Raw genomic sequence first — 25,018 nt, 5'->3', positions numbered from 1 at the left:
TTACCCCTGCCCCTAACACTACAGACAATTTAGCATGGCCAATTCACCTGACCTGCACATTTTTGGACTGTGGGAGGAAATCGGAGCACGCGGAGGAAACCCACGCAGACACGGGGAGCATGTGCAAACTTCACACAGTCAGTCGCCTGAGGCGGGAATTGAACCCGGGTCTCTGGCGCTATGAGGCAGCAGTGCTAATCACTGCTGCCTCACAGAGTTAGGGCTTAAGTCATACGCTCCCCAATTTGTGTCAAAGGTGGTCATATTGGGAGTTTGCCACAGCCTAAAGAGGTCTGGGTGTAGGATAGAGTCCTGAATATATGTACTTTTACTGTATTCACTTGATCTTGATGTGACGTTTTGAGCTCTATTATTACTACCGGCTCCACATTCCAAGTTCATCGCCTCCCATTAGCTGAGAAAATACTTAATGTTTGGGTCAGACGTGGAAACAAGTGACATATTAGACCAACACCACCACCAGCCCACACCTCTAGCTCAAGATGGGAGTCTAATTCCAAGAAAACGGAGAGGGCAAAAGGATGGGGACAGCTGCACTCTCAGGAAACGTAAATAACCCAGTGACTGTCAGTTGGCTATTCCACTGGGGAGCTGTCACCACTAAGCACAATTCTCACCCTCCGCTACCTAGAGTTGCACTGCTTGGCTTCTCTCTGTAACTGAATGTTTCTCACTTCAGTTCCCATTGGAGACTCTCAGACCCAGTAGGGACCAGTCAAGTCAACAGGACTCAGGTACACACCAACCAAAGATCCGATTGAGTGACTGGTGATGCCTGAATGGCCTCCTCCTCCTGTACCTGTGACTGGACATTAAGCCTGGATTTGTCCGCTCTCTTATGGTGGACCAAGATGCTATTGGACCCACTGGTGGGAGCCCGAAAGATGCAACATTTTGATCAATGAAATAATCGCAGAATTATTAAACAGCGCATTTTAAAACAGAGGCACAGATCTTAGTAAACCCACAAAACATCTAACCACAGCAAATCTAGCCACAGATATCTCACGCTTCATTACTTCTCCTGAAGAGTTGTCGATTTTAATTGGTCACATTGTCAAAGGTAGCATCACTTCCTGTCACCATCCACCAGTCAACACAAATGCTTTTGGAATTAATAAATATCAGTGATAAATAGAAAACAGCACACACACACACACACACACACACACACAGACACACACACACACAGACACACACACACACAGACACAGTTGCTCTTTTCTTCCTGAGGGCTAAAAATTGAATGCCTTCTTTCAGGCATTATGCAGCCTCCTTAGGTTACAAATGGCTGCATAAAGCCCCAAACAGGCATCTAAGCAAATCTCCGGGCTACAGTCACCACACACAATCACTGTCCCCAACAGAATTGAGTTAACTACTCTCTACACCCCCTGCCCGAGTTAAACCACCACCTTCAATTTAGACCAAATGACAGTGAGGTTAGAGTGAAAGTCCTCCCCCAGTGAAACAGACAGGAGGCAAAACCACTTCAAGGCATCACTTACATCAGCGCCAGGGTCTCCGGGCTCACCATCATCACCCTTCGGACCTGGGAAGCCTTTTGTTCCCTACGTGAGAGGAGCAGAGATGGAGAGAAAAAGAAACATGAGACACGGAGGTGGCCAAATCTCCAATTCCATCTTTGGAGAGGAGTTTCTGACTGCCTGATGGAGTCTGTCACTTTACACCTTGAACTTGAGGCAATTAGCTGTAAGCAAGTAAGGGGAGTCGGTGCTTTTAGTACTTTTCACCTTTTATTTTGTTTGTCGTGAAAGGGTGGGAGAGGGGAGGGAAACAAATGGGCTTAATGTTCCCATTCCCCTTGGGTTGGGGGAGGCGGGGGACGTTGGGGAAGATTAGTCGATTCTTAGATCTTGATGTTACTCCACTGCCTGATGGGCTCTCATCTTGGATTTGAAAATCTCCTTGTAAAGCTGGAGAAAATAAATTCTCAATTTTGTCACAGGCAGGATCTGGCTGGCATCCATCAGGCAGCAGTGGAGTGCTAATCCCGATTCACTACACCCCGTCCTTGAGGGCAACTTGGGGTGACCAATGGGATCTTCCCAACAATGAACAGGAACACACCCTCCATCTGGGCTGAATCCTAGCCTGTGTGCTGGAGCCAGCCTCCAGGAACATCGGCTAAAGGTGCCCCATTGTGGGATGGGTGAGGCGCCAGTTTTCGTTGATGCTCAGCCTCCTGACTTGACTTACTCTCTGCTTTCTTCTTGTTTGAAGAAAATTCCAGAGGGATTGCCACCAGGCTTCAGGAAGATGGCCAAAAGTTGGGAGGGAATTGCGTTCGCTGTCAGTCTACAAGTGCCAGTCTCCCTCAGCTTAATGAGTTCTGGTGTGTAATGGAAAGACCCAAACCCTGGGGTAAGGCAAGCAAAAGGGACTGGCTCCTCACCGTTTGTCTGGGGGGACAAGGGGTATGTACTTGACCCAACATCACTGGGCCAATTTCACGCCAGCTTTGGTCCCCTGCAAGGAACGCTGGGATACCCTTGCTTTGCCCTTTAACTGCTTTTGTTTCTCTTTTGATCTCTTTCCCAGACATAAAAGATGGTGTTAACTGACTGATGGGATATCAAGGAGATATACAACACTTTCCAACAGTAGCCGAGGAATTAGGAAGGACGGCTTACATTAGATCCTGGAACTCCTTGGATACCGGGAATACCCTATCAGGAAGGCAAACAAAACATTTATTAGATTTACCACTTTACATTAAACTGTACCAACACAGAAAAAGACTATCTCGTCTAGTATTCAGGTAGCACACGTTTAAACTATTCCCATTTCACATTACGATAGATCAAAGGAAGAGTTACATTTACCAGATGTCTCAAAGCTCTCTACAACCAAAGAAGATACCTTTTCTTTTAAATCATGGTCACTGCTATCACGCAATGTATGCACAGGAAGCTCCTATTAACAACAAGGTGATAATCGCCAGACAATCTTCTTTTTGTGATGTTGGGTGAAGGAAAAATATCGATCAAAGCACTCAGGGAAAACTCCCCTGCTCTTCAGTCAAAATAGGTTCAATATTACATTAAACCCAAGCAGGCAGATGGGGTAGGTTTTGTTTAACTTTTTCTCTGAAATACAGCACATCTGATGGTGCAGCCCTCCCGAGGTAGAATTTGTGGTGTGTTCATGTTCAAGTCGGGACTTGAACTCAGAATCTGCTGAGTCAGTAGTGCGTTGTCTCAACTCTCATTCAATGCTTGATGTAGATCAATAGGAGACCTGCCAGTTGGCAGAGGAGGCAGCACTTCTGATCTGGAGACACCGTGAGTTGTAAAGGTTTTATGGACCTCACCTACCCTCTATCATCAGATCACTTCCCCAACAGCCAAGAAACAATAGTAAGAAGCTGTGACACCCCTGAAGACCTAGCATGTTTATCCAACCAATAAGTGAACTGATCCAGACAGGGATGTCCCATGTTCGATCCTTGACTCATACAATGTCGGCTGGCCTGAGAGCAGCCAATTATCTGGAGCAGGACAACAGGCCTTGGTGCTCCTGAGCTAAGGGCAGTGGGGAGTGAACTCCACTGCTGAGGAGAGATAGGTTCTACAGTGTGTGGGTTCATTCTGTTCTGTACCTGAAGTTGTCGTCATCGTCGTCGTCATCATCATCATCATAGGCGGTCCCTCACAGATGACGATGACTCCCATCCACTCTCATGGTGGCTGTACAGACCAACTCCCATCGGCTCTGTTACTCTTGGGGCAGAAGGTGGTCATGGGAAGGGGTGAGCGAGGCATTGGTGTGGCCGCGCGCTTCATTCACCAGGCTTCTGCTTTTCCCCAAAGGCAAATCTCGAGGTGCTCGATGCCTTCCTAAATTCTCCTCCTCCGTTTTAGACGATTTAGGGCCAGTAATTCCCAGGTGTCTGTGGGAATGCCACATTTCACCAGTATCCCTGAAGCGCTTGCTCTGTCCCCTCCCAGAGCTGGGCGCCACGATGGCACAGTGGTTAGCACTGCTGCCTCACAGCGCCAGAGATCCGGGTTCAATTCCCGCCTCAGGCAACTGACTGTGTGGAGTTTGCACATTTTCCCCGTGTCTGCGTGGGTTTCCTCCGGGTGCTCCGGTTTCCTCCCACAGTCCAAAGATGTGCAGGTCAGGTGAACTGGCCATGCTAAATTGCCTGTAGTGTTAGGTAAAAGGGGTAAATGTAGGGGAATGGGTGGGTTGTGCTTCGGCGGGTCGGTGTGGACTTGTTGGCCCAAAGGGCCTGTTTCCACACTGTAAGTAATCTAATCTAGAGCACCCACTTGGGGAGTCTTGTGTATGTCATGCAGGCAACACGCCCAGCCAATCAAGGGCCTCAATGCCAGGGATGCTGGGATACCTGGTGGTGGCCAGGTCGACAACATAGAGCCGCACGTTCACCTTTTCAGGTAAAATTTGCCGAACTAGTTCACTGGAAATGAGAGCGTGCCAGCCTAAACTGATCCTCAATCTCAAGAATACTTCCCCACAGTTGAACAGTGTTGAAATTTTATGGCTACGACACATAACAGTCAGGGATGTATGTCGTGACACTGTGGCATCTTCAGTGGGAAGATGGAAATGTTCAAATATGGAAAGGAAACCATGACCTATTCGTTCCCTGTCAGATTTTTTTGACCAGGAATTGCCAGATAATAAATTGAGAATGTGGGGGAGGTTGTGAAAGCAACAGTGAATCAATTAACTCAGGCCAGAATTCAGGCCTGACATCAGCACAGAACAGTGCCTTCATCCATAAAGACATGAGAGAAGGAGATTAACTTCAGTGAAATAGATAAGCAGTGTGTCAAAACATTTAGCAGCTGGCCATCTTTACCTCAGAATCAGAAGATCATGTGCTCAAGTCCCACTCCAAGGCTCAGCCAAGGCTGACACTCCAGTGCAGTACTGCAGAGGTGCTGCACTGTCAGAGGTGCGGCCTATCGCGCAAGATGTTAAACTGAGGCTCGACCCGTGCGCCAGGTGGATGTTCGAGACCCTGCAGCGTTTCCCCAAAGTACGGAGGAATTCTCCCTGGCTGCATTCATCAACCCACATCGCTGAAGCTAATTAACTGGTCGCTCCCAGGTCAATGCCTGTGGGAGCTTGCTGCGCACAAACATTACAACAGTGAATTTCCCTCCAAAGATCTTCACCTGCTGTCCTGGCATCATGAATGACACCATCAAAACACAGCACTTTGACAACCATATTCAACAAATATTGAAGTAATGAAACCAAGAGATAATGCAATAATAATGACGCTGAATGAAGCAAGTAGTTTCAGCCACTTACAGGTAATCCAGGCGGGCCCCTGGTCCCGTTGCCTGGGCTACCAGGATCGCCCTGTTATCGATAAAGAAAAAAAGGTGAGAGAGTGTTAGAAAAAAAAAGAGCCCTCTGTTCAAGTAAAATATAAATGGTTTTCAAGTGAAACATCAATTTAGGTCAAGTCAGAGACTGACCTGACAATCTGGTCTGTGTTTGTAGAGTGTTACACTCCACCACTGAGCACTTCAAGTCACATTTCTGTCCAACTGAGGTACTTAGTCTAACCCTGTGCTTCTGCTTGCTCTCCCAAGCCCTTCAATAACCCTTTTTACCCACCGCCCCCCACCTCCCCGCCCCCCCCCCCCCCCCCCTCCCCCCACTCTGCTCCCCGAGAGGATTTCAATTTTAAAGCATTGGAATCACATTCTACCTGATCTCCCTAAGCTGTCTCCAAATTCAATTTCTGGCTTAGCACCAAAAAAGCACCTTCTGGGCCAGTTCCCAAGTGATTAAATTGCTGAGTTCCTGCTTGATTGACACGAAATAATTGGACACATTGACAAATTTGTTTTGTGCTCGTCCTAAAATATGTATGTGCCGATCTATGTCCCAACTGACATGCAGGCTCCTTTACGAATGTTGCAATGTGCTCACAAACTTGTGACTTCATCTTCCTGAGGTAAGTCATTAACAGTGTACTGACTAGACTCAGATGTACAGCACAGAAACAGACCCTTCGGTCCAACTCATCCAAGCTGTCCAGATATCCTAAATTAATCTAGTTCCATTTGCCAGCATTTGGCCCATATCCCTCAAAATAGGTACATTCCTGTTCACATACCCATCCAGATGCTTTTTAAATGTTGCAATTGTACCAGCCTCCACCACTTTCTCTGGCAGTTCATTCCATACACGTACCACCCTCGTGTGAACAAATTATCCCTTGGGTCCCTTTTAAATCTTTCTGCTCTCACCTTAAACCTGTGCCTTCTATAAGTTTTATACTTCCCTACCCTGGGGAAAAGACCTTGACTATTCACCCTATTCCTTCCTCCTGATTTTACGAACCTCAATAAGATCACCCCTCAGCCTCCGATGCTCCAGGGAAAATAGCCCCAGCCTATTCAACCTCTCTCTCCAACCCTGCAACATTCTTGTAATTTTTTTCTGCATCCTTTCAAGTTTGACAACATCTTTCCTGTAGCAGAGAGACCAGAACTGAACACACTATTACAAGCGTGGCCTCATCAATGTCCTGAACAGCTGCAACATGACATCCTGACTCCTATTCTCAATGCACTGACTAATAAAGGCAAGCGACTCGTTACTTTCTCCTTCTAACTGCTCTGTCACTTTAATCTTCCACACAAAGGAAGTAATCTCCCATTTCCCTTCCTCCCGTAGCTCTGCAAACTGCCTCATGGCTGATGTGCGAATCTCTTCTCAGATTGCTTCTGAGATTCCCGACGTGGGGATCCTGGTCTCCCTCGACTGATTTCTTGAGGCAGGAGGGAAGATGACTGTACTCACTGCACAGCAGAGCTCAGGACCCCAGCAATGGGCAGGGCTGCAATCCAAACTGCACTAAATCAGAAGGGTGACAGGATGAGCCTCCACTTGCTGGGAAGAGTGCAACACCGTCCAAGACAAAGCAGCTTACGTGATTGGCACCTCAACCAATGCCTTAAAAATCTAACCTCTTGACTGGAGTGTATCCCACTGACAAGATGTACTCCCCAAAGGCTCCCCTGGCAGCCCTTCCCAAACTCGGCGAGCTTCACAACTTAGAAAGTGGAAGGAACAACGTGATGAGTTTGCCTATGTCCCAATGTGACATTCACATTCCTCTCCGAGTGACATAACATCCTCCGCTCAAAACACGTGATGATTCCTTCACCATTGCAGGGTCAAAACTCTGCAACTCCCTCCCTAACACCTTCACCACACTGGTTGAAGGAGAACGGTCCAACAACTAGCTTTGGAGGGGCAACCAGAGATGGACAATAAACACTGACCTTGTAATCTATCACCACATCTCAGAACAAAAAGGTGGAAAAAAAGCAGATTTTGTATTAACACACAGGAGCCTGGACCTTTCATATTAACAGGCCCCGCCCCCCCCCCCCCCCCCCCACCCCCACTGCGAGGCTGTTAATTCTGCTGAGGTTGAAACATCTCTAGCTGAGAAATGAACGTGACTTTATCCTCTTGGGTACTGACCAGCCTCAGAGGTACGAATGGCATTTAATGCCTCTACGACTGGTTACTGTGCATTTTCTTACCATTTCTCCCATTGGGCCTGGGTCTCCTGGGTAGCCCTTTGAACCTCTGGGTCCCCTCGGTCCCTGCAGGAATGGATGAAGCATCAGTAAGCCCTTCACGGTCTCGATTACAAATTCAGAAAAGGCTGAACATCACAAAGGAAAAGATGGTTGGAGAGGTGCCACTGACTGCATCGGTGGTGACACTGGTCTTCAATGGGTTTGTTGCCCATAACGTTCACTCAGATGTTAAGTTACTCAGGTCATGGGCAAGCCTGACTTTATTGTGCGTCATTTGGCAAACATTCCCCTCGTTCTGCATTGGTGAGGATATGTTCGGTTCAACACTGGATGATTGATATGCCCCAGGGTGCACAGAGGTTCAGGATACTTCTCCCTGTACCCAACATCCTCTGTTCAAGAGAGAGCCAGCCAAGTGGCACTAAATCAAAGGAGAGGAGGTTGGGGGCAGGGTTTGCGACAGAGCACAACAACAACTTACATTTGTATGGCATCTTTCATTTAATAAAACAACAAATGCGCACCATCAAATAAAGTGCAACAGCCAAACTCGAGATTTAGAATTAGGTTTCATTGTCAGGTGTGCTCAGGTACAGGAGTACAGTGGGAAGTGCCACACCACGGCACCATCTTAGGTACAAAGGTGATAAACCTTAGGTACCAAACTAGATTAGGAACAAAACTAGGGAAATAAAGAAAAAAAGGCTGAACATTTTAATTACAGCTCTTCATAGCATAAATTAGGGAAATAAGCTCAAAGTTCTAAGAAGATGGTATTTGGCGAGCGATCCAAAACTTAATCAAAGGGGTAGGTTTTAAGGAGACCCTTGAAGAAAGAATGAGAGGTTGTGGGATGGGGAGGTTTAAGGATGGGCTTCTTGAGGTAGGTGCCCAGGTGTGGCCGTCAATAACAGAGTGTCCCTGGTCAAGCATGGACATGGGGCCAGATGGAGAGGACAGTAGGTTATCTCAGAGTGTCACAGGACTGGAGGGCATTAGGGAGAGATTGGAAGCCATTGACAGATTTAAAAGCTGGGAGCATTTGAAACTTGAGGTGTTGCTCAACCAGGACCCAGTCAGCAAGCACAGGGAGGTGGACCTGGAATCGAACGCAGTGCAAACTAAGACATGGGCAACAGAGAATGACTCCAGTTTATGAAAGGCGTAGTTCACAACCAGGAAAAAACACAAAGTGGGCATTGTCACTGGAGATCTGAGGCATTCTCAAAGGGGTCAGTGTGTTTCCCAATGCAACTTACAGCTGTTAGCATCTGGCCCAGATGTAGGTATGTCCTCGGGGAAGAGAAGACTTGTGGCCGAAGGGCAGCATGGGTCAGCAGTCAGTCCATTAGTAACCCCGGGCTGGTCTCTTTGGGGGAAAAGGAACTGAACCTTTCAAATTCACAACACAGGTAAATGTACCTTCAGATTCTATTTTGAACATGGTCTAGGCCAGTCCAAAAATAGCAATCACTTTTTCTCGCATGTGATCGGGCTCCGATCCGTGTCTGAGATGGCTCTAAGTGCCTGATCCACGTCACAGACAGGTCTAAGCACCCTATTCGTGTTGCATGCTCGGAGTGACCACTGCAGACACTCCCCACTATCCCCCCCCCCAACTCAGAATCCAAGGAAGGCAGCTGCCTGAAAACTCACCTCCTAGTGTTTGCGGAAAACAGGTCAGAATAATTCATGTTCAGGGACAGGAGCAGTGTGACCATCAGACAGGCTATCCCCTGCCATAGTACACGAGCAGGTCCACTCACTGAGATCAGGCCCCACATTTCTGGGGGCCCAGCAGCAGACTCCAAATACTGTTCAAAACCTCACTTTGGTTTAAACTCTGAACAAAGACAGCACAAACCTCTTGTCCTGGGCGTCCCATGTCACCTTTAAATCCCATAGGTCCTGGTCGGCCAGGTTCACCCTGAGATTAAAGAAAGGAATATGCTAAGGAATTGCTGGCAAGCACAACACAGAATGATCAACAAGAGTCATTAGTAGTAACTCTTGTACAGAGTTAAGAGTACCACATTGATAGTTCAACACCAACTTTCTCATGGGCAACTGGCAGTGGGTCATAGATGGCCCAAATCCTGACAATACGTTCGTCAACATGGGGAGACTGTGACCGATTGTTCCAAATCTCTCTAACGCTGAGTCGAATCTCAGCACCTCAAACTACTACACCTCTCAGTTCGCCATCCCCACGCTGACCAGATACTTACACAAGCAGAACTGCCTCCCAAATGTCAGAGATGTAAACATCTTAACAAATCGGGAACAGAGGGCAAATTTAAATACAGAAGAAACCGCCACCACTACTAAAAATCCACAATCACTGAGTGACATTGTTGACTCTTACAACCGCCTTCTTGAATTTCTATTAAAAACGTACTGCTAATAATTTTGGCTAACATTTGAGCACATCCGCTCCCAGAGAGTTTTGTGCATCTGGTGTGCGTTATGCTGTTCAAAATTCCAAAATGGTTTGGTTGCTATGGTTTCTGGTCATAATTTGCCTACGGTGCTGTAAATCATATTTAAATACAAGAGAGAGAGATCTATTCTTACTAGGTCATAGAGGTGGTGTCGGGTACCCTGGGGGCAAGCGAGGATTCTGGTCCATTTTATGTGTGGCATGCCTTACACAGTCTCACCCACCCCATCCCCCCTCCACGGATAATGAGGCACAAGGCCTAGTTGAATCAGGGGCTTGTTTGAAATTATCTGGACAAGTGCTGACTAGTATAGCAGTTCACATACCATTGACAACTCCCACCTTCAATGGGTGTCAGAGTTCTGCTGTACAGTGAGGCTACAGTACAATAAAGGAACAGCCAATGTTGGAGATCTGAAATGACAACCAGACAGCTCTGGAGAAACTCAGCAGGTCTCAGCGTCTGCAGAGAGGGGGAGAGAAAGCAGAGTTGATGCTTAGAGTCCAGCTCTGAAGAAGGAGCACTGAACTCAAAATGTTCCTCTCTCCACAGACCGGCTGGGTTTCTCCACTTTCGGCTTTTCGTTTCGGGCCGCGCTACAACTTTCTTCCCTTGGCCGCACCATCAAAATCAATTTCCCAGAGGAAAAGAGCAGGAGTCCATAGGGATTCGGAAGCCCGCTGGAAAGGCTTTTCCCAGAAGGAAGAGCCAGTAAAAGGAAGAGCCACCATGGGATGGCCCGGTGGCTCAGTGGTCAGCACCGCTGCGTCACAGCGCCAAGGACCCGGGTTTGATTCCACCCTCGGGCGACTGTCTGTGGAATTTGCACATTCTCCCAGTGTCTGAGAGGGTTTCCTCTAGGCGCCCCAGTTTCCTCCCACAGTCCAAAGATGTGCAGGTTGGGTGGGCTGACTATACTAAACTGCCCATAGTGTGCAGAATGGGTGGGTTAGTCAGGGGAAATGCAGGGTTACAGGGATGTGGTCGGAGATGGGTCTGGGCTAGATTGTCTTTGGAGGGTCAGTGTGGTCTCAACGGGCTGAATGGCCTGCTTCCATATTGTAGCGTTTCTATAATACTTGTGAAGAACACATGCTGGTCTTATATACTTCAGAGCAGTGGATGGGTACATTCATTTCCATACATTATTGTTTTTTTTGTGTTTTTTTTCCCTGTCAGGATTGGGTTGGGTTGCAGCAGGGCAGGAGAACGAACTCTGGTAGGTGAGAAAGTTATCTATCTAATGGTGTTAGCGTACAGCCTCCATTTTCCTCACCACACATTAACGCCGGGTGGGAACCTGAAACGATAATGCTCATTTGAGAGCCACAGTGGGATGCGCTGGTGAATGAGGACAGCTCCCATCTGATTAGCCCTCTACTCCAGTGAAGGCTGCATCAGCCAAGAGTATACTTACTGGTTCACCGCTAACTCCGGGAGGACCCTCGTGCCCTGGCTGTCCATTGGACCCGACGTCCCCCTGTACAGGGAAACAAGAAGGAAAACACATCATGTTGCTGCAATTTATACCAGAGCCGAACCCCCACTAGCTCTCCTTCACTATCTCTCCCTGCCTTCTGTTATCCTTTCTGAAGAATGACATAATGCCAAAGAGGAGGGAGGAAGGAAAAAGGCTTCTCTCTGTTACAGAGATAATGGTAACCTCACCTGGATTAATAAGCTAACAAGCCAGGTTAACACCCGGGGACACTGGTTCGTTTCTCACCCCGGAATTCAACACAAGTCTCAGCAACTGTGAAGCTATCTTTGACTGTTTTCAAAACGCACCCAGTTCACAGATGCCCTTCACAGAGGGAAGTCAGACCTCATGTCTCTCTCCAGTGCACACATGGCTGACTCTCAACTGTCCTCTCGAATGGCCGAACAAGCCAAGGGCAATAAGGGATGGGCAACAAAACGTTGACCAGGCTAGTGGCGCCCACATCCCACGCAAGAACACGAGGAAATGGAATGGGCAGGCCCTGTTTCTGACCAAAGGATGGAATGGTGACATCCATCGCCAGCTCCTTAGCACCTACATTGCTAACTCGTTAAAGTCTGTGGCAGCCAGGCCACATGTTCTTTGAGATACCAGAATGGGAACTCCCATTCAACCCATTATCCACTAATGGAAACACGAAGGAAGGATGAAGGCCGAATGAGATAGCAGCAAAGGGAATGGTCAGCCATAACCTGTGCGACAGAATGGCTGCAGGGGCTGAAATGGCTTTCCCTGTTCTTTACCATCAATTCTTTCCAGTTCCTCTGAATATTCGTTACCTTAGGTCCCCTGTCTCCTCTTGGGCCTTGAGGACCAGGCAGCCCTGGTTCGCCTGGAGGACCCTGGGGAATAGCAGAAGTGGGTTACAAGAACAATTCAGGCAAGTATCTTGGACGATTAAGTATGACCATTGTTTGTTCATCTGTACATCAGTACGTCATTAGCCCAGCACCTTCCTACCCCATCTCAGTATTGAACATGTAAGGGTACTTGACTCAGATTATTTGGGGAAACTTCTGGAAATCGCACAAATTGCCTCTCAGAGAAACCCAGCACTAAAACCATTAATGGTTGAATCTGCAGTGGGAGGTTTGGACTAGACTTCAGCTTGGTAGCAGGGGTGGAAAAGCTTGTGGGGGCCTCATCTTAATCCTTTCGTTTTCTATTCTCCTCAGAAATTGACCACTGCTCCTCTGCAGACCTCCCACAAGCCCCTTTGCAGGTATAAATCTCCCCGGCTTGGATTCCGTTGGAGTTGAGGGGGTTGGGAGATGGATCTCATGGGGCATCTAGGGAGGTCATGCATAGTGACCTCCCCACAGCCCTTTACTCAGTGTTGGAGAGGTGAATAGTGGAGTTTAATCTCAAATGGAATAGAGTCTTGACAACACCAACAGGAAATACCCACTTTCAAGCCTTGGTCTCAATCCAAATTATGTTTATGCTTAAATGGATGGATCAGGTGGGACTGGGAAGGGGTTGGTCGAAGCAGACAGCACCTTTAATGTACAATCAGACAAGACCGATTTTCCAAATGGAGTTTTCTAAGTAAATGTTTCCTACACAATTGTTTAAATTCCTCCAGACAAGACTTCTAAAAACCACGGCCATTAATCCATTTTATATCCAGTGTGGCGTGTGTTAGACAGCGCTCTGAGGGTATTAGCAAACACACATGGAGAAATTCACTTTTGTACTTGTTCTTAAAAAACAGTTGTTTCCAATCGCTTATGGGAATGCACAAACCAGTGTACTCTCAGAGGTAATTAGACTCCTTTGGCTACATATCATAAATAAACTTCACAATTTCTTCAGAGGACAAAGATTTGTTCTTATTGTCAATTAAGAGATTTCCAGAGAGTCCCTGCCAACTAACACAAGGCAATACACAACAAATGTGCAAAATCTGACATTGAATTATGGGAGGAACTTAACATAGAGAAAAGGACAAATCACTTTTGCAAACAGAAAGTCAAAAGTTTTTGACTGTCAGTGTTTATACAGTTCTCTGTGTTGTATTACGCAAATATACCAGGGATTGATCGAGTTGATCCTTTGGTCAAAGGGCTCCTCCATGTATGCAAACAAAAATTCCAATTACCTCCTCGCCAACGTCACCATCATCTCCCGCAGGTCCCTATGGAGGAAAACAAACATTCATCAACAGCAAATCGTGCGATTAGGAACTAGAAAAGAATGAACTGACCTTCCTGTTTGTGTGCGGCTCTTGCTAATTGTGGTCCAATGATGGTTTTTGCTGTCCTTTTTATCTACACCCTCTTCCCAAGTCGAGCCTGATCAAAAGGCCTGTCCACAATTCCTCTCACAGCCGTAAGCGCTGGCATACCAGTTGTAGGTCAGTTACGGCAACACAACTCCTTTACAATGGACCCACCAGACTGGACAGTCATCCAGGCTGGAGGTCAACCCAGCATTCTGAGCAACTGGGGCCAGTCTGGTGATGTCCACTGAGGGCTCTAACTCTGAGACACTTGGGGCTTAAGCTCACCCCTGCTAAAAATCAGCTTATTTTTATATTGTCACCTTTTATTCTGACCATGTCGGTCATAGAGTTCGTCAAAACTATACCAACAACACTACAGGATCTCAATGTTTGGCATGGTGGGTTTCAAATTTCAATTCCACCTCCGCCCTCCCCCCCCCTCTCCAATCCCCACACCCCCACCATTCCCTAAATCCCCTGTTACTAAAGATAGGGTTCATTGGTATTAACAACTCCCCAGTGGCCAATGGTGATCAGTACAATCGCATATCATCAGTCAGACAACATGCAGCTCTAACCCTGGAAGATCACAAACACAAGGCAACTTTGAGCCAGGATTCTCTTCTCCATGGCAACTCAGGAAGTTGAAAAGAAGCATGTTAAAAGGGGAGAAGTTACTTACTTCATCACCTCGCTCCCCGAGATCTCCATTACTTCCTCTGGGGCCTGGATTTCCCTGTGAAACATCAAACCGCCATATCTCAGTGTCTGCCGCAGTTCAACACCGTAACAATCCTAATCATTAGTTTAGCAACCTTACAAATCTGCTGCTGAATATTCCCTCAAAGGCCAGGAGTGAAGCCATGAGCTTCAGGAGGTTGTAAATCAAGAAAGGAAATGACAGTGTCATAGGGACTGGGCTTACTTTCTCCTCCTTGTTAACCAATCAATTCCCTTCTGCCTGAGCTCTCAGTCAGAGACCCATCAGTCCTTGGTATTTAACACTCAGGGCAAAACTTCAGTCTTAATCTGCGCAATACTGGCTACTTGCCAATGACAAGAGACATGAGATGGTAAATCCTCATGCTCTTAATGCCCTCTCACTAACAGCAAACTGTTCACTACACGAATAGGGGAAGAATGACAAGATGGTGAACAAGGCGTTTGGCACGCTTGCCTTCATTGGTCAGGTCACTGAGTATTAGGAAATGAGATGTCATGTTGAGTGACCATATAGGACATTGGTGAGGCCCCTTTTAGAATTCTGCGTGCAATTCTGATTGCCCTTCTCCAGGATGTTATTAAACAGAGAAAGGCTGTTGGCAGGGTTGGAGGATTTGAGTTATAAGGAGGAAGGGTTTTTTTTCCCCCCTGGGGCGTAGGAGGCTGAGGAGTGACTTTATAGAGGTTTATAAAATCATGAGGGACATAAATAACATGAACACTCAAGGTCTTTACCCTAGGGTAGGGGAGTTCAAAACTCGAGGGAATTGGTTTAAAGTGAAAGGGGATTGATTTAAAATGGACCTGAGGGGCAACCTTTTCACACAGAGAGTGGCCCGTGTATGGAATGAGCTGCCAGAGGCAATGGTAGAGGTGGGTACAATAACAACATTAAAAGACATTTGGACAGGTACATGGAGAGGAAAGGTTTAGAGGGGTATGGGCCAAATACTGGTAAATGGGACTAGTTCAGTTTAGGATACCTGATCAGCATAGATGAGTTGGACCAAAGGGCCTGTTTCCTTGCTGGTTTTGTGCGATACAAGGCAACATGGGATTTTGGAATCTTCCCCAGTGCTGTCACCAAGGGCCCGATTTCAGCTCCACTACGATATTGCAGAGGCAAGTGCAGCCTCAACTATATGTCTCTGTCCTAACAGATCAGAGGATCCCACATACTCTCAGAAAGAGTATGTCTGCTCTCTCTGAAACAGAACATCAAATCAGTGCCAATTAACAGCACTTTTAAGCCATTTTAAGCATATTCAAAGTGACCAGGCAAGAGGAATAAACCAGCCTCAGATTGTACTGTATGAAGATCATAAGAAGCAGGGGCAGGAATAAGTCATTCACTCCATTGGAATTTCAGGAATTTCTGACGAAGAGCTAATGCCCGAAACATCGACTCTCCTGCTCCTTGGATGCTGCCTGACTTGCTGTGCTTTTCCAGCACCACACATTTCGACTCTGACTCTCCAGCATCTGCAGTCCTCACTTTCTACCTGACTTGAAAGGCCAGCCTCTGTCGGGAACAGAAAGAACAAACCTTATCGCCTGGTCTGCCAATATTTCCAGGTCGGCCTGGTTCCCCATCTAAGCCGGGTTCACCCTGTATAAAGAATCAAACACACAGTTATTTCATAAGCAGACTTTTGTTTTTTCTGATTTAATCATTGTGCATTTACAAAGTAGGTTAGCTTCACACGACATGCTGATTTGTTGAATTTATTCAATGCAGAGAGCTAAACCTGACTTCAACTGGATCACTTCAAGATGGGAGGCAAGACCCCATTAATGTTAGTTAAGACCACAAGGATCTGGACTAGCTTGGGTCACCTAAGTGGTCAGCAGTGAGAAATTTTCCATATTTTATTCCTTGGAATGGGCTCAGCTTTTAAACAATATTCTTCAATTAATGCAGAGAGATCCACAATGTAGCAGACAGTCTCTGTGCTGTGATACAGAGGTCAGCTATGGGACAGGTCTGGATAGGTAATGCATTGTTTTCTGACTGTTCCTGTAGCTAATAAAATGGTTCTGTCCAAACGCATCACAAAGGCTCAAACTGACAGCAGTGTGAAGTGAACACAAGATGATTATGTCAATGCCTGCTGTACCATCCAACTCGGGATTTCTATTACCTTTTAAAAACTTCCTTCACATTATCGACAATCTCTAAGCCTCTCAATATCTCCAACTACACCCTCATTCTCACAGCATTTTCATTATCCCATTTTCAGAATTTGATCAGCTCTACTCAGCCTCCCTTCAGTTGGGTGGATTGGGAAAGCTGGTGGAGCGGAACGTGGGTGACACTCAGCAAATCCGTAACATTTTCACACAGTGGCTTGGCATGAAAGCAGTCACGCCTCTAACTGTCCCGCATTAAAAGACTTTCAAGATCCTGTAGTTTGCAAATCGCTCCATTAGTGCATGCAACGGCCCTATCCTCCGTCAGTTCATTCAAATTAGGTTTATTCTCATGTGTACTCAGGTTACAAAGGAACAGGCCTGGTGCCCGGGAGCAAGCAAGGGTGGTGTAGAAAGGGCTGTGTAACAATCTCCCCAAGGAGATCTCTCATCCTTTAGCTTCATTCCCAGCATCTCATGGGGGTTAAGGTACTGGGCCCATGCTGTCAATGTCGACTCAAATGGTGGAAGAATAATAGTGAATCCATGACCACAAGTCACTTGGGATCCCCCATCATCACCAGTGAAGGAATAAAATGACTCAAATTTAAATAACTTTGCAACCAGATGAGGTCAGGTTTTAGGCAGCTAAGACAACAGTTGATGACTGATCATATTGAAGACATTGTTTTCCAACAATATGCATTATTCTCCTCTTAGAAACATCGTACCTTCTGTCCTTTACTTCCAAATGGGCCTGGATCACCCTTAAGGCCCTGGAGTCCAGGTGGTCCCTATGAGGGAAAAGATTTCAAAAAAATTTGCAGTCAATTCCTCTTTTGCTTTTAGATGACTGGAAAACTAGTACCACACTTCAATTTCCATTTGTTTAACTCCATGAGAAACAGGAAACACAGCAATATTACGGAGATAAATCCAGCTGGACTTAACAAGATTATAAACTCCATTTTCAGGAGGTTTCATCACTTGATCTCAATGCTCAACCTCCAGCACATACCTATTGGTCACCTCATATGTCCATCTTCATGAAGCAGCCAATCAGAAAGTGAACAGAACTCGATGACCTAATAGAATGATTCTTGACTTTGACCACCTTCTCATCTTTGATATTTCAATAGTTAGCAAACTAAACACAAATTTCACATACACTTTTAGCATTCCTATGGTTTTTCTTCATGCAACAGTGCCCTAGATATTAATCTCCAACTCCTGGTAACACTCGGGCAATCCTGGAGGTCAGGCAACTCTCATATCAATGTGTAAATGCGTTCTTGCTGTATTTCTGAGCACAATCCTTCTTTCAGATACAAGGGCTTGAGATGCTGCTGCTTGACAATGTTGAACCTTAAACTTCAAGATGGCTTCCCAGTCTACCACACAGAGGAGGATATACCTCCTCTGTGGACGGTCAGTGCGGGCCCAGTGAACTCTGGGTAATGTTTGGTGTTCAACAGATGGGAGTTATCCCTGGAAGCTTAAGTATGTTTGACAGGGCTTGACAGCATGACAGAGCAGACTTCAGTGTCTGCACAGAAGTGTGAGTTATGATTGAGCTTTTTGGGATGGAGACATTAGCCAATGGTGACTTTGCAAATGTCAATATGGGTCTTGTATCCTAAATGAATTGATGGAGGAGAGAGACAGATTGTACCCTTCAAAATTCACATTGCCCAAGCGGAAGGTCTCTCTATGGGGCAGTTAATAGTCGAGTTGTTTTCCCCAAATTGGCCAATTAGTCCCCGTAGTCACAGTCAATTTAAGCCTGGACAGAGATGGAGCCTGTACTTCAGGCAAGGGGTGTGGGTTGGGAGCCAAAATCTTGAAGTGGGCTTTACATTTTAAAAGCATTCTTCTGTTGTTAAATGGTCACAGGAATCAGGACACCATTTTGGGAGGGATAACAGCTGAGGGCAAGGATGTGCTCCTTAAAATTCTTAACGGCATCAAGGGATATGGCATTGAGCAAGATGATCCGCCATGATGTAGAATGGCAAATCAGGTTCGAGGGGCCAAATAGTCCACTCCTGCTGCTATGTTCTTTTGTTTCAAATCCTGCCTGTAGTGCTGGTTCTTTGGTCTGCCACCAGGAGCCCACATTAAGGCAATTGTCCTTGTCCCTAACACCTTGAAGGGACCAATGGCTGACTGCATCAATTCAGCTGCACTCTGGCAATAGGCCTTCATAGGCCAATTAGCCAACTGCTTGCCACTTGTGGTACATACCTTCGTGGCAGACGCTCCTCCATGCAAATTGCCAATGGGATGGGGCACAGGATGGAATTGACACAAAACTGAAATTGGATGGAATTGGCACAAACTCGCCTCCCTACCCAGAATCCACCTGGAGGGGCATTAGTCCTGTGCACGCTCTCCGGACCATCAGCCCCAGCCAAAAGCTGTTTTACAAACCCAGCATGGCCCAACTTTTCCTGTCACTGGGGCAACACCCAGATGTCAAACAGGGGCCTGGATCACATAGCACAGTATTGAGGTCTTTATTCATAGGACTGGAGTTCAACTATAGCTTGGATGCTGCTTTTAAATTCCCCCACAGGCAAAGAAAATGTGATGGGCGGGCAAGAGAAGTAAAATAAGTATTTACCAAATCCCACAGATGTTTCCACAATAGAACAAAGTAGAGTACAATACTTACAGGAAGTCCTGAAGATCCAGCACAGCCTGGCAGGCCAGAGTAGCCAGGTTCACCCTGATCAAAGAAAGAGCATGAAAAGGTTCAACACCGTGTCGTAATAAATGTTTAAAAAAACAAAATCGCTCATTCCTCATCGCGAAGCTGGACCTGACCTGTCAGACCGCAGTTGGTGAACGATTTGAATGACACTTGACGGTTTTGTCGTGATTTTTAAGGGTACTGACATTTTTTATGCCGATTTTGAATTTCCAAACAGCAATGGTGCGGCAGGGACTGCCAATTCCCTCAGATTGGTCATTCAGGTCTCCGGATTTCTAACTGCCACTCTATCACGTGTCACTTATTGCACAGCGCACAGCAGGATCCCAAAACAGTAGTGAGCTGAAAGGCCAGCTCATCTTCGTGTTAGAATAAGAAGCTTTGCCAACATCCTTAGGCAATGGGATTCCCTAATGTTCATCTGATTTAACCAGCAAGACACTGGTTTAACATCTAACACTAAAGAATGGGTTATTCCAGTAATGGAGGACTCAGTCAGTATCAGGTGAAATTAGCTTCAGTCCTGAACAGAACAACTGGCCAGATGCAATTGCAATTTCTCATTCCAAGTCAAGTGGACCACCCCTCATTATCTAATGTCTACAAGAGGACTTTTTCTTGTAAACCCATTCACAGGATGTGGGTGTCACTGGCTGGCCAGCAACTAATTACCGTTAAGAAGGTGGTTATGAGCTAATTTCTTGAATCACTGCAGTCCTTAGGGTGTAGGCAGACCCATAATGCCCTTAGCAGCAAGTTCCTGGGTTTTGACCCAGTGGCACTGAACAAACAGCAATATATTTCATGGTAGAATGGTGAGTGTTTTGGAGGGGAACATGTTGATGACCCTCCAAATACTTGCGGTGTCCTTGGATGGCAGAAGTTATGGGTTTGGAAGCTGCTGCCTAACAAGTCGTGGTGAGTTTCTGCAGGGCGTGCTGTACGCAGTACACACTGCTGTTATTAAGTGTTGGTGGTGGAGGGAGTGGATGCTTAAAATGGTAGATGTGGTGCCAATCAAATGGGCTGCTTTGTCCTGGATGGTGTCAAGCTTCTTGAGTGTTGTTGGAGCTGCACTCACCCAGGCAAATGGGAAATGTTGCCACTGACTTGTGCCTGGTGGATGGTGGGCAGGCTTTGGGCAGTAGTGGGTGAGTTACTCACCGCAGTAGTCCTAGTCTCAAAAACCTGCTGTCGTAGCTGCTGTATTCATATGGCGAGTCTAGCCCAGTTTATGGTCAATGATAATCCCCAGGATGTTGATGATGGGGGATTCAGTGATGGTAATGTTTCAACAGATGGGCAGCTTAGATGGTTTTCTTACTGCGAGTGGTTTTAAGGCTGATTGGAATGTTAAACTGGGCAAATGCAATTGCGACATTCCACTCAATCCCAGACTGGGTTAGGGTGAAATATTTCTCTCCACTTACGCAATTGTTCTGATTCTGTCCTCCTAGAAACATATTTAGGTGGATTCTATGGGTTGACAGAATTGGGAGGATTATAACAGCGTAGGAAATTGATATAACACACAATATGATGCGTGCTGTGCATCATAATACTACACAAATCTGACCTGCCTAGAGAGTAAAGAATGCTGCTTGATAGTCAGTGGGCTGACCTTATCGTGAAATGCAAAACATCAACAAATTTAAATCACAGTTAACTCTAAAAGGGGATCTATCAAATGCAAATCTCTTTCTCTTCAGCTCACAGTCACTTCTAGAATCAGGGCTGCTTTTAATTAATGCATCGACGGTGAACCCGGTCTGTAAACACTGGCTGGGCCTCACCGACAGTCAGTGGTTCTCTCAGAATGGAAACATTCGATGCTTCAATAGTTCTTCTCTCTTACCTTCTGACCGTCTTTCCCATCTCTTCCAGGGAATCCCTTTGCACCCTAAAATCATCAGGCAGAGAAGAATGAGATATTAGTGAGTGGTGTACAGGATAGACACTGGAGAAACTTCCAAAAAAAATTCTGACTCAAATTGCTCTTACCTTGGATCCTTTGTGTCCTCTGTCACCCTGAAAAACAAAAGATACGATTCAGCAACTGTATCCGTGTGTTTGTGAACTGCCATTTTATTTCATATCCTGATGGGTGGAACACTTTGCCATAGATACCAACTCTCTCCAGATGATATAGGCCCCTCTCCCCTGCCAATACTGAGTTTCCCCCACCCCCTGCTGATACTGAGCTCCCTTCCCTCGTATTTTGGGATTCCCTACCCCTGGGGAGAGTGGATTCTGCGCCTCCTCTGGTGATTCCAAACTCTCACCTTCTTGGTAATGTGAATGCCCCCTCTCTTATTCATGCCCAGACCCATAGCACATCTCCCTCTGTCCAGTTAAGGTCAATTACAAGACCTTAGCCTTGAGTGAGGGCAGGATTTAGTCTCTCTGCCTGATGGAGACAGGCTGGCATTGGTCTGCAGATGGCAGTGGTTCACCCTTAACATCCCCTTTACGTTAGCACTTCCATCATCACCTTGGGCAGAAGGGTGGGCAGAGGTGCTGCCTGGTTTAGACCAAGCACCTTCATAACACAGTATACATGAGAGTGTCACGAGCTGGCAACCTGGAGGACAAATGAATGGAGCATAGACAGAGTGAGGCAGGCACGTCCCTCTTCACTGGGAATTTCATGACGGAACCATCCTCACTACCTGCTGCACTTGTAAATCATGGAGACAGGGAACACTACTGGGCCAATGCGGCCTGAAGAATAGGTCATTGTATAATGACCCCAATTCGGGTTCATGAGAAAATAGAAGCACGCAGCGCAGAAGGTGGCTGTTCGGCCCATTGTACCTATTCTGGCTCTTTAAACGAGGTCCTCAATTAGTCCCACTTCCCTGTTATTTCTTCATGTACTTGCTTTCCAAGTGGTTATCCAATTCCTTTTCTGTAAATCACGCCTGGCACTCCGTCCCACTTCATAACTCGGTGCGTATTAAAAACAAAACTCCTCTCTTTCCCCAACCCTTCTGTTATTCACCTTAAATCTGCGTCCTCTCATCAGAAACTTATTCACTGTCAACATCCTAAAACCTCCTCAATCTCTTCCCTGCTCTTTGTTTTATTCCAATTTATACTTGGAATATAGACTAGAAACTCAGACTGCTATATACGTAGAAAGATTATGTTTTATGTGCTCTTTAACATCTGTAGTGAAAGTTCAATAGACACTAAGAATGAAATTGTGATTTTGTGATTAAAATCAATTGGCAGCCTTACCTTTGGACCACGGTCTCCTTTGTCACCCTGTTGGTTTTAAAAAAAACAAAGGTTGTGTTAGTGAAGACAAGGCTCAGGTGTCACAGTCAGTAATCAGTTATATCACCGTAGCAACGTAATTCAGATAGTTACCTTCATACCCGGATGACCAGCTGGTCCAATGTCACCGGGTCTACCCTGAAATGAAGAAGAAAGAAATTTGTCGTCAGTGGCAATGGAATAAATTCAAACTAATAATCAGCAGAATCAAAAGCAATGAACTTAGGACGTTCAGCTAAGAATGACGACGTAAGTGACAATTCAATATGCGTCGATTCAAAATACACAAAGACAAAACATTTCTCCGAATGTAAGAAGGCTGATGAACAATGCTGAAAGAGAAGGGCTGTTCCAGGCTGAGTGGACATATTCTGTTGACAGCGTTGTTACAGAGGAAGCCACAGAGTAGACTGAAGCAGTTTCTGTACTTACCAAGGGACCGGGTGGACCTATAGGACCATGAGAACCTCGACGTCCTTCTGAGCCCTATGTGGAGGAACAAGACATTGTCCATTTAATCTGTCAACACAGCCACTGCAGAATGCAACACGTCACTCAAAATGAGAATTACACTGTTCACGTGCACTATGTACACCCTATTAAATGTGAAATCACTTCCAGTGGTTGGGAAGCTGAGAGGGCTTTCATGATCAAATAGGGCTGGCACTTTGTCACATTTGATTGATTTTTGACTGCATCGATCTTTTGACATGTTACATCTGATATTTTCAAATGGCTGAGATATGAGGGCTTTTGTACTCTCGAACACTGGCAACGATGCAGTAATCCTTGAATCAAGATGCTACTTTTGCAGTGCCAATATTCTAACTGTTTGGCAACCCATGCTTACTGGAGTTTTTTGAGGATATAACTAATAGAATAGATAAGGGGAAACAAGTAGATGTGGCGTATTTGGCTTTTGATAAGGTCCTATAGAAGAGGCTAGGGGGCAAAACTAAAGCTCATGGCATAGGAGATAGTACATCAGCATGGAACGAGAATTGGTTGACAGACAGAAACATGAGTGAGAACAAATGGGTGTTTTTCCAAATGGTGACCAGTGGTGTACTGCAAGGATCAGTGCTTGGGCCCCAGCTGTTCACGATATATGTAAATGATCTGGATGAGGGTACCAAACAGAACATTTCCAAGTTTACAGATGAGGCAAAGCTCAATGCAGTTATGTGGAGGATGCAAGATGGCTTCAGGTTGATGTAGACAAGTCGAGTGAGTTGGGCAAACACATGGCAGATACTGTACAACGTGGCTAAATGTGAAGTGTATACTTTGGTGTGAAAAACAAAAGGGAAATATTTTATTTAAATGGTGATACATCCGGAAGTGTGGGTGTCCAAAGGGATCTGGGTGTCCTTGAATACTAATCAGTTCAAGTAAGCTGTCAGTTGCAGAAAGCAATCAGGAAGGTATATGGTCTGTTGGCCCTCATCACAAGATGATTTAAATTCAGAAGTTGTTATGTCTTACTGCAGTTATAGAGAACCTTTGTAAGACCACACCTGAAGAACTGTGTGCAGTTTTGGTCTCCTTATCTAAGAAAGGATATACTAGCCATAAAGGAAGTGCAGAGGACGTTTCTGAGTCTGATGCCAGGACTGTCCCATGAGAAGAGATTGGTTTGATTGGGCCTGTATTCACTAGAGTTTAGAAGGATGTCATTTAAACATATAAAACTGTAATAGTGCTGGACAGTCTGGACGGAGGAAGGTTATTTGGCCTTGTTGGGGAGTCTAGCACCAGGGGACACACTCAAAGGGTTGTGAAGGTGTGGAATTCTCTACCACAGTAGGCAGAGGAGACCAAGTCACTGAATACATTCAAGAAAGAGATTTTAAAGACATCAAGAGTATGAAAACATAGTGGAAGTATGAGACAGAGGATAAGCCATGCTCATATTAAGGAACAGTGCAGAGTCAAAGGGCCAGATGGCGCACTCCTGCTCCTAGTTTTTATGTTAGCTCTACTTCCATTCGCTGTATGCATCAAATAACCTGTGACACTAACCTTTTCTCCTGGATCTCCAGGCAGCCCAGGTGATCCTCTTAATGCCTGTAAGACAGAGAAATAAAACGTTTGTGTGTGTGTAAGTTGGTCCCCTTAAAGAAATGCAGCAGAAAAATAATGCTGAGATTGCAAAGATGCTTCTCTTGAAGGCAACTTACATGGCACTCAAAGGAGCAACACTGCGGGTCGAAAAGAAAAAGAGAATGAATACAAGGTCATAGCAACACAAACTACATGCTCAAAAAAGCCCATCAAATAATTTTGAAATCAAGTTTGAGTTCATGCAACGTACCACTGGTTCCACTTCACCATACTGTAAGGAAGAAAGAGAAGAGATTAGAACTCTTTGAATATTTAAATAGAGTTTATAATACATTGAACAAAGGCAAATTGGTG

At 45.8% G+C, this 25,018-nt stretch overlaps 1 protein-coding gene across 1 annotated transcript in view; it reads right to left on the bottom strand.

Moving 5' to 3' along the window:
* The window catches only part of col6a1 (collagen, type VI, alpha 1), a 57,918-nt gene that overhangs the window by 20,179 nt on the left and 12,721 nt on the right, over window positions 1-25,018 (bottom strand). The window contains exons 6-25 of the mRNA XM_072578605.1: window positions 24,915-24,935; window positions 24,781-24,801; window positions 24,623-24,667; window positions 23,033-23,086; window positions 22,694-22,738; window positions 22,562-22,588; window positions 21,323-21,349; window positions 21,177-21,221; window positions 19,283-19,336; window positions 17,340-17,402; window positions 16,025-16,087; window positions 14,438-14,491; window positions 13,633-13,668; window positions 12,311-12,373; window positions 11,448-11,510; window positions 9,454-9,516; window positions 7,590-7,652; window positions 5,332-5,382; window positions 2,676-2,711; window positions 1,530-1,592 (exon numbers count right to left, since the gene is read on the bottom strand). Of these exons, the coding sequence (XP_072434706.1) occupies window positions 1,530-1,592; window positions 2,676-2,711; window positions 5,332-5,382; window positions 7,590-7,652; window positions 9,454-9,516; window positions 11,448-11,510; window positions 12,311-12,373; window positions 13,633-13,668; window positions 14,438-14,491; window positions 16,025-16,087; window positions 17,340-17,402; window positions 19,283-19,336; window positions 21,177-21,221; window positions 21,323-21,349; window positions 22,562-22,588; window positions 22,694-22,738; window positions 23,033-23,086; window positions 24,623-24,667; window positions 24,781-24,801; window positions 24,915-24,935 (957 nt within the window). The remainder of the gene's footprint in view (window positions 1-1,529; window positions 1,593-2,675; window positions 2,712-5,331; window positions 5,383-7,589; window positions 7,653-9,453; window positions 9,517-11,447; window positions 11,511-12,310; window positions 12,374-13,632; window positions 13,669-14,437; window positions 14,492-16,024; window positions 16,088-17,339; window positions 17,403-19,282; window positions 19,337-21,176; window positions 21,222-21,322; window positions 21,350-22,561; window positions 22,589-22,693; window positions 22,739-23,032; window positions 23,087-24,622; window positions 24,668-24,780; window positions 24,802-24,914; window positions 24,936-25,018) is intronic.

The sequence above is a fragment of the Chiloscyllium punctatum genome, chromosome 10 (assembly GCF_047496795.1).
Source record: "Chiloscyllium punctatum isolate Juve2018m chromosome 10, sChiPun1.3, whole genome shotgun sequence".
Lineage (NCBI taxonomy): Eukaryota > Metazoa > Chordata > Chondrichthyes > Orectolobiformes > Hemiscylliidae > Chiloscyllium > Chiloscyllium punctatum.
Note: the sequence above shows the minus strand (reverse complement) of the source record. Positions and strands in the feature narration are given on the sequence as shown.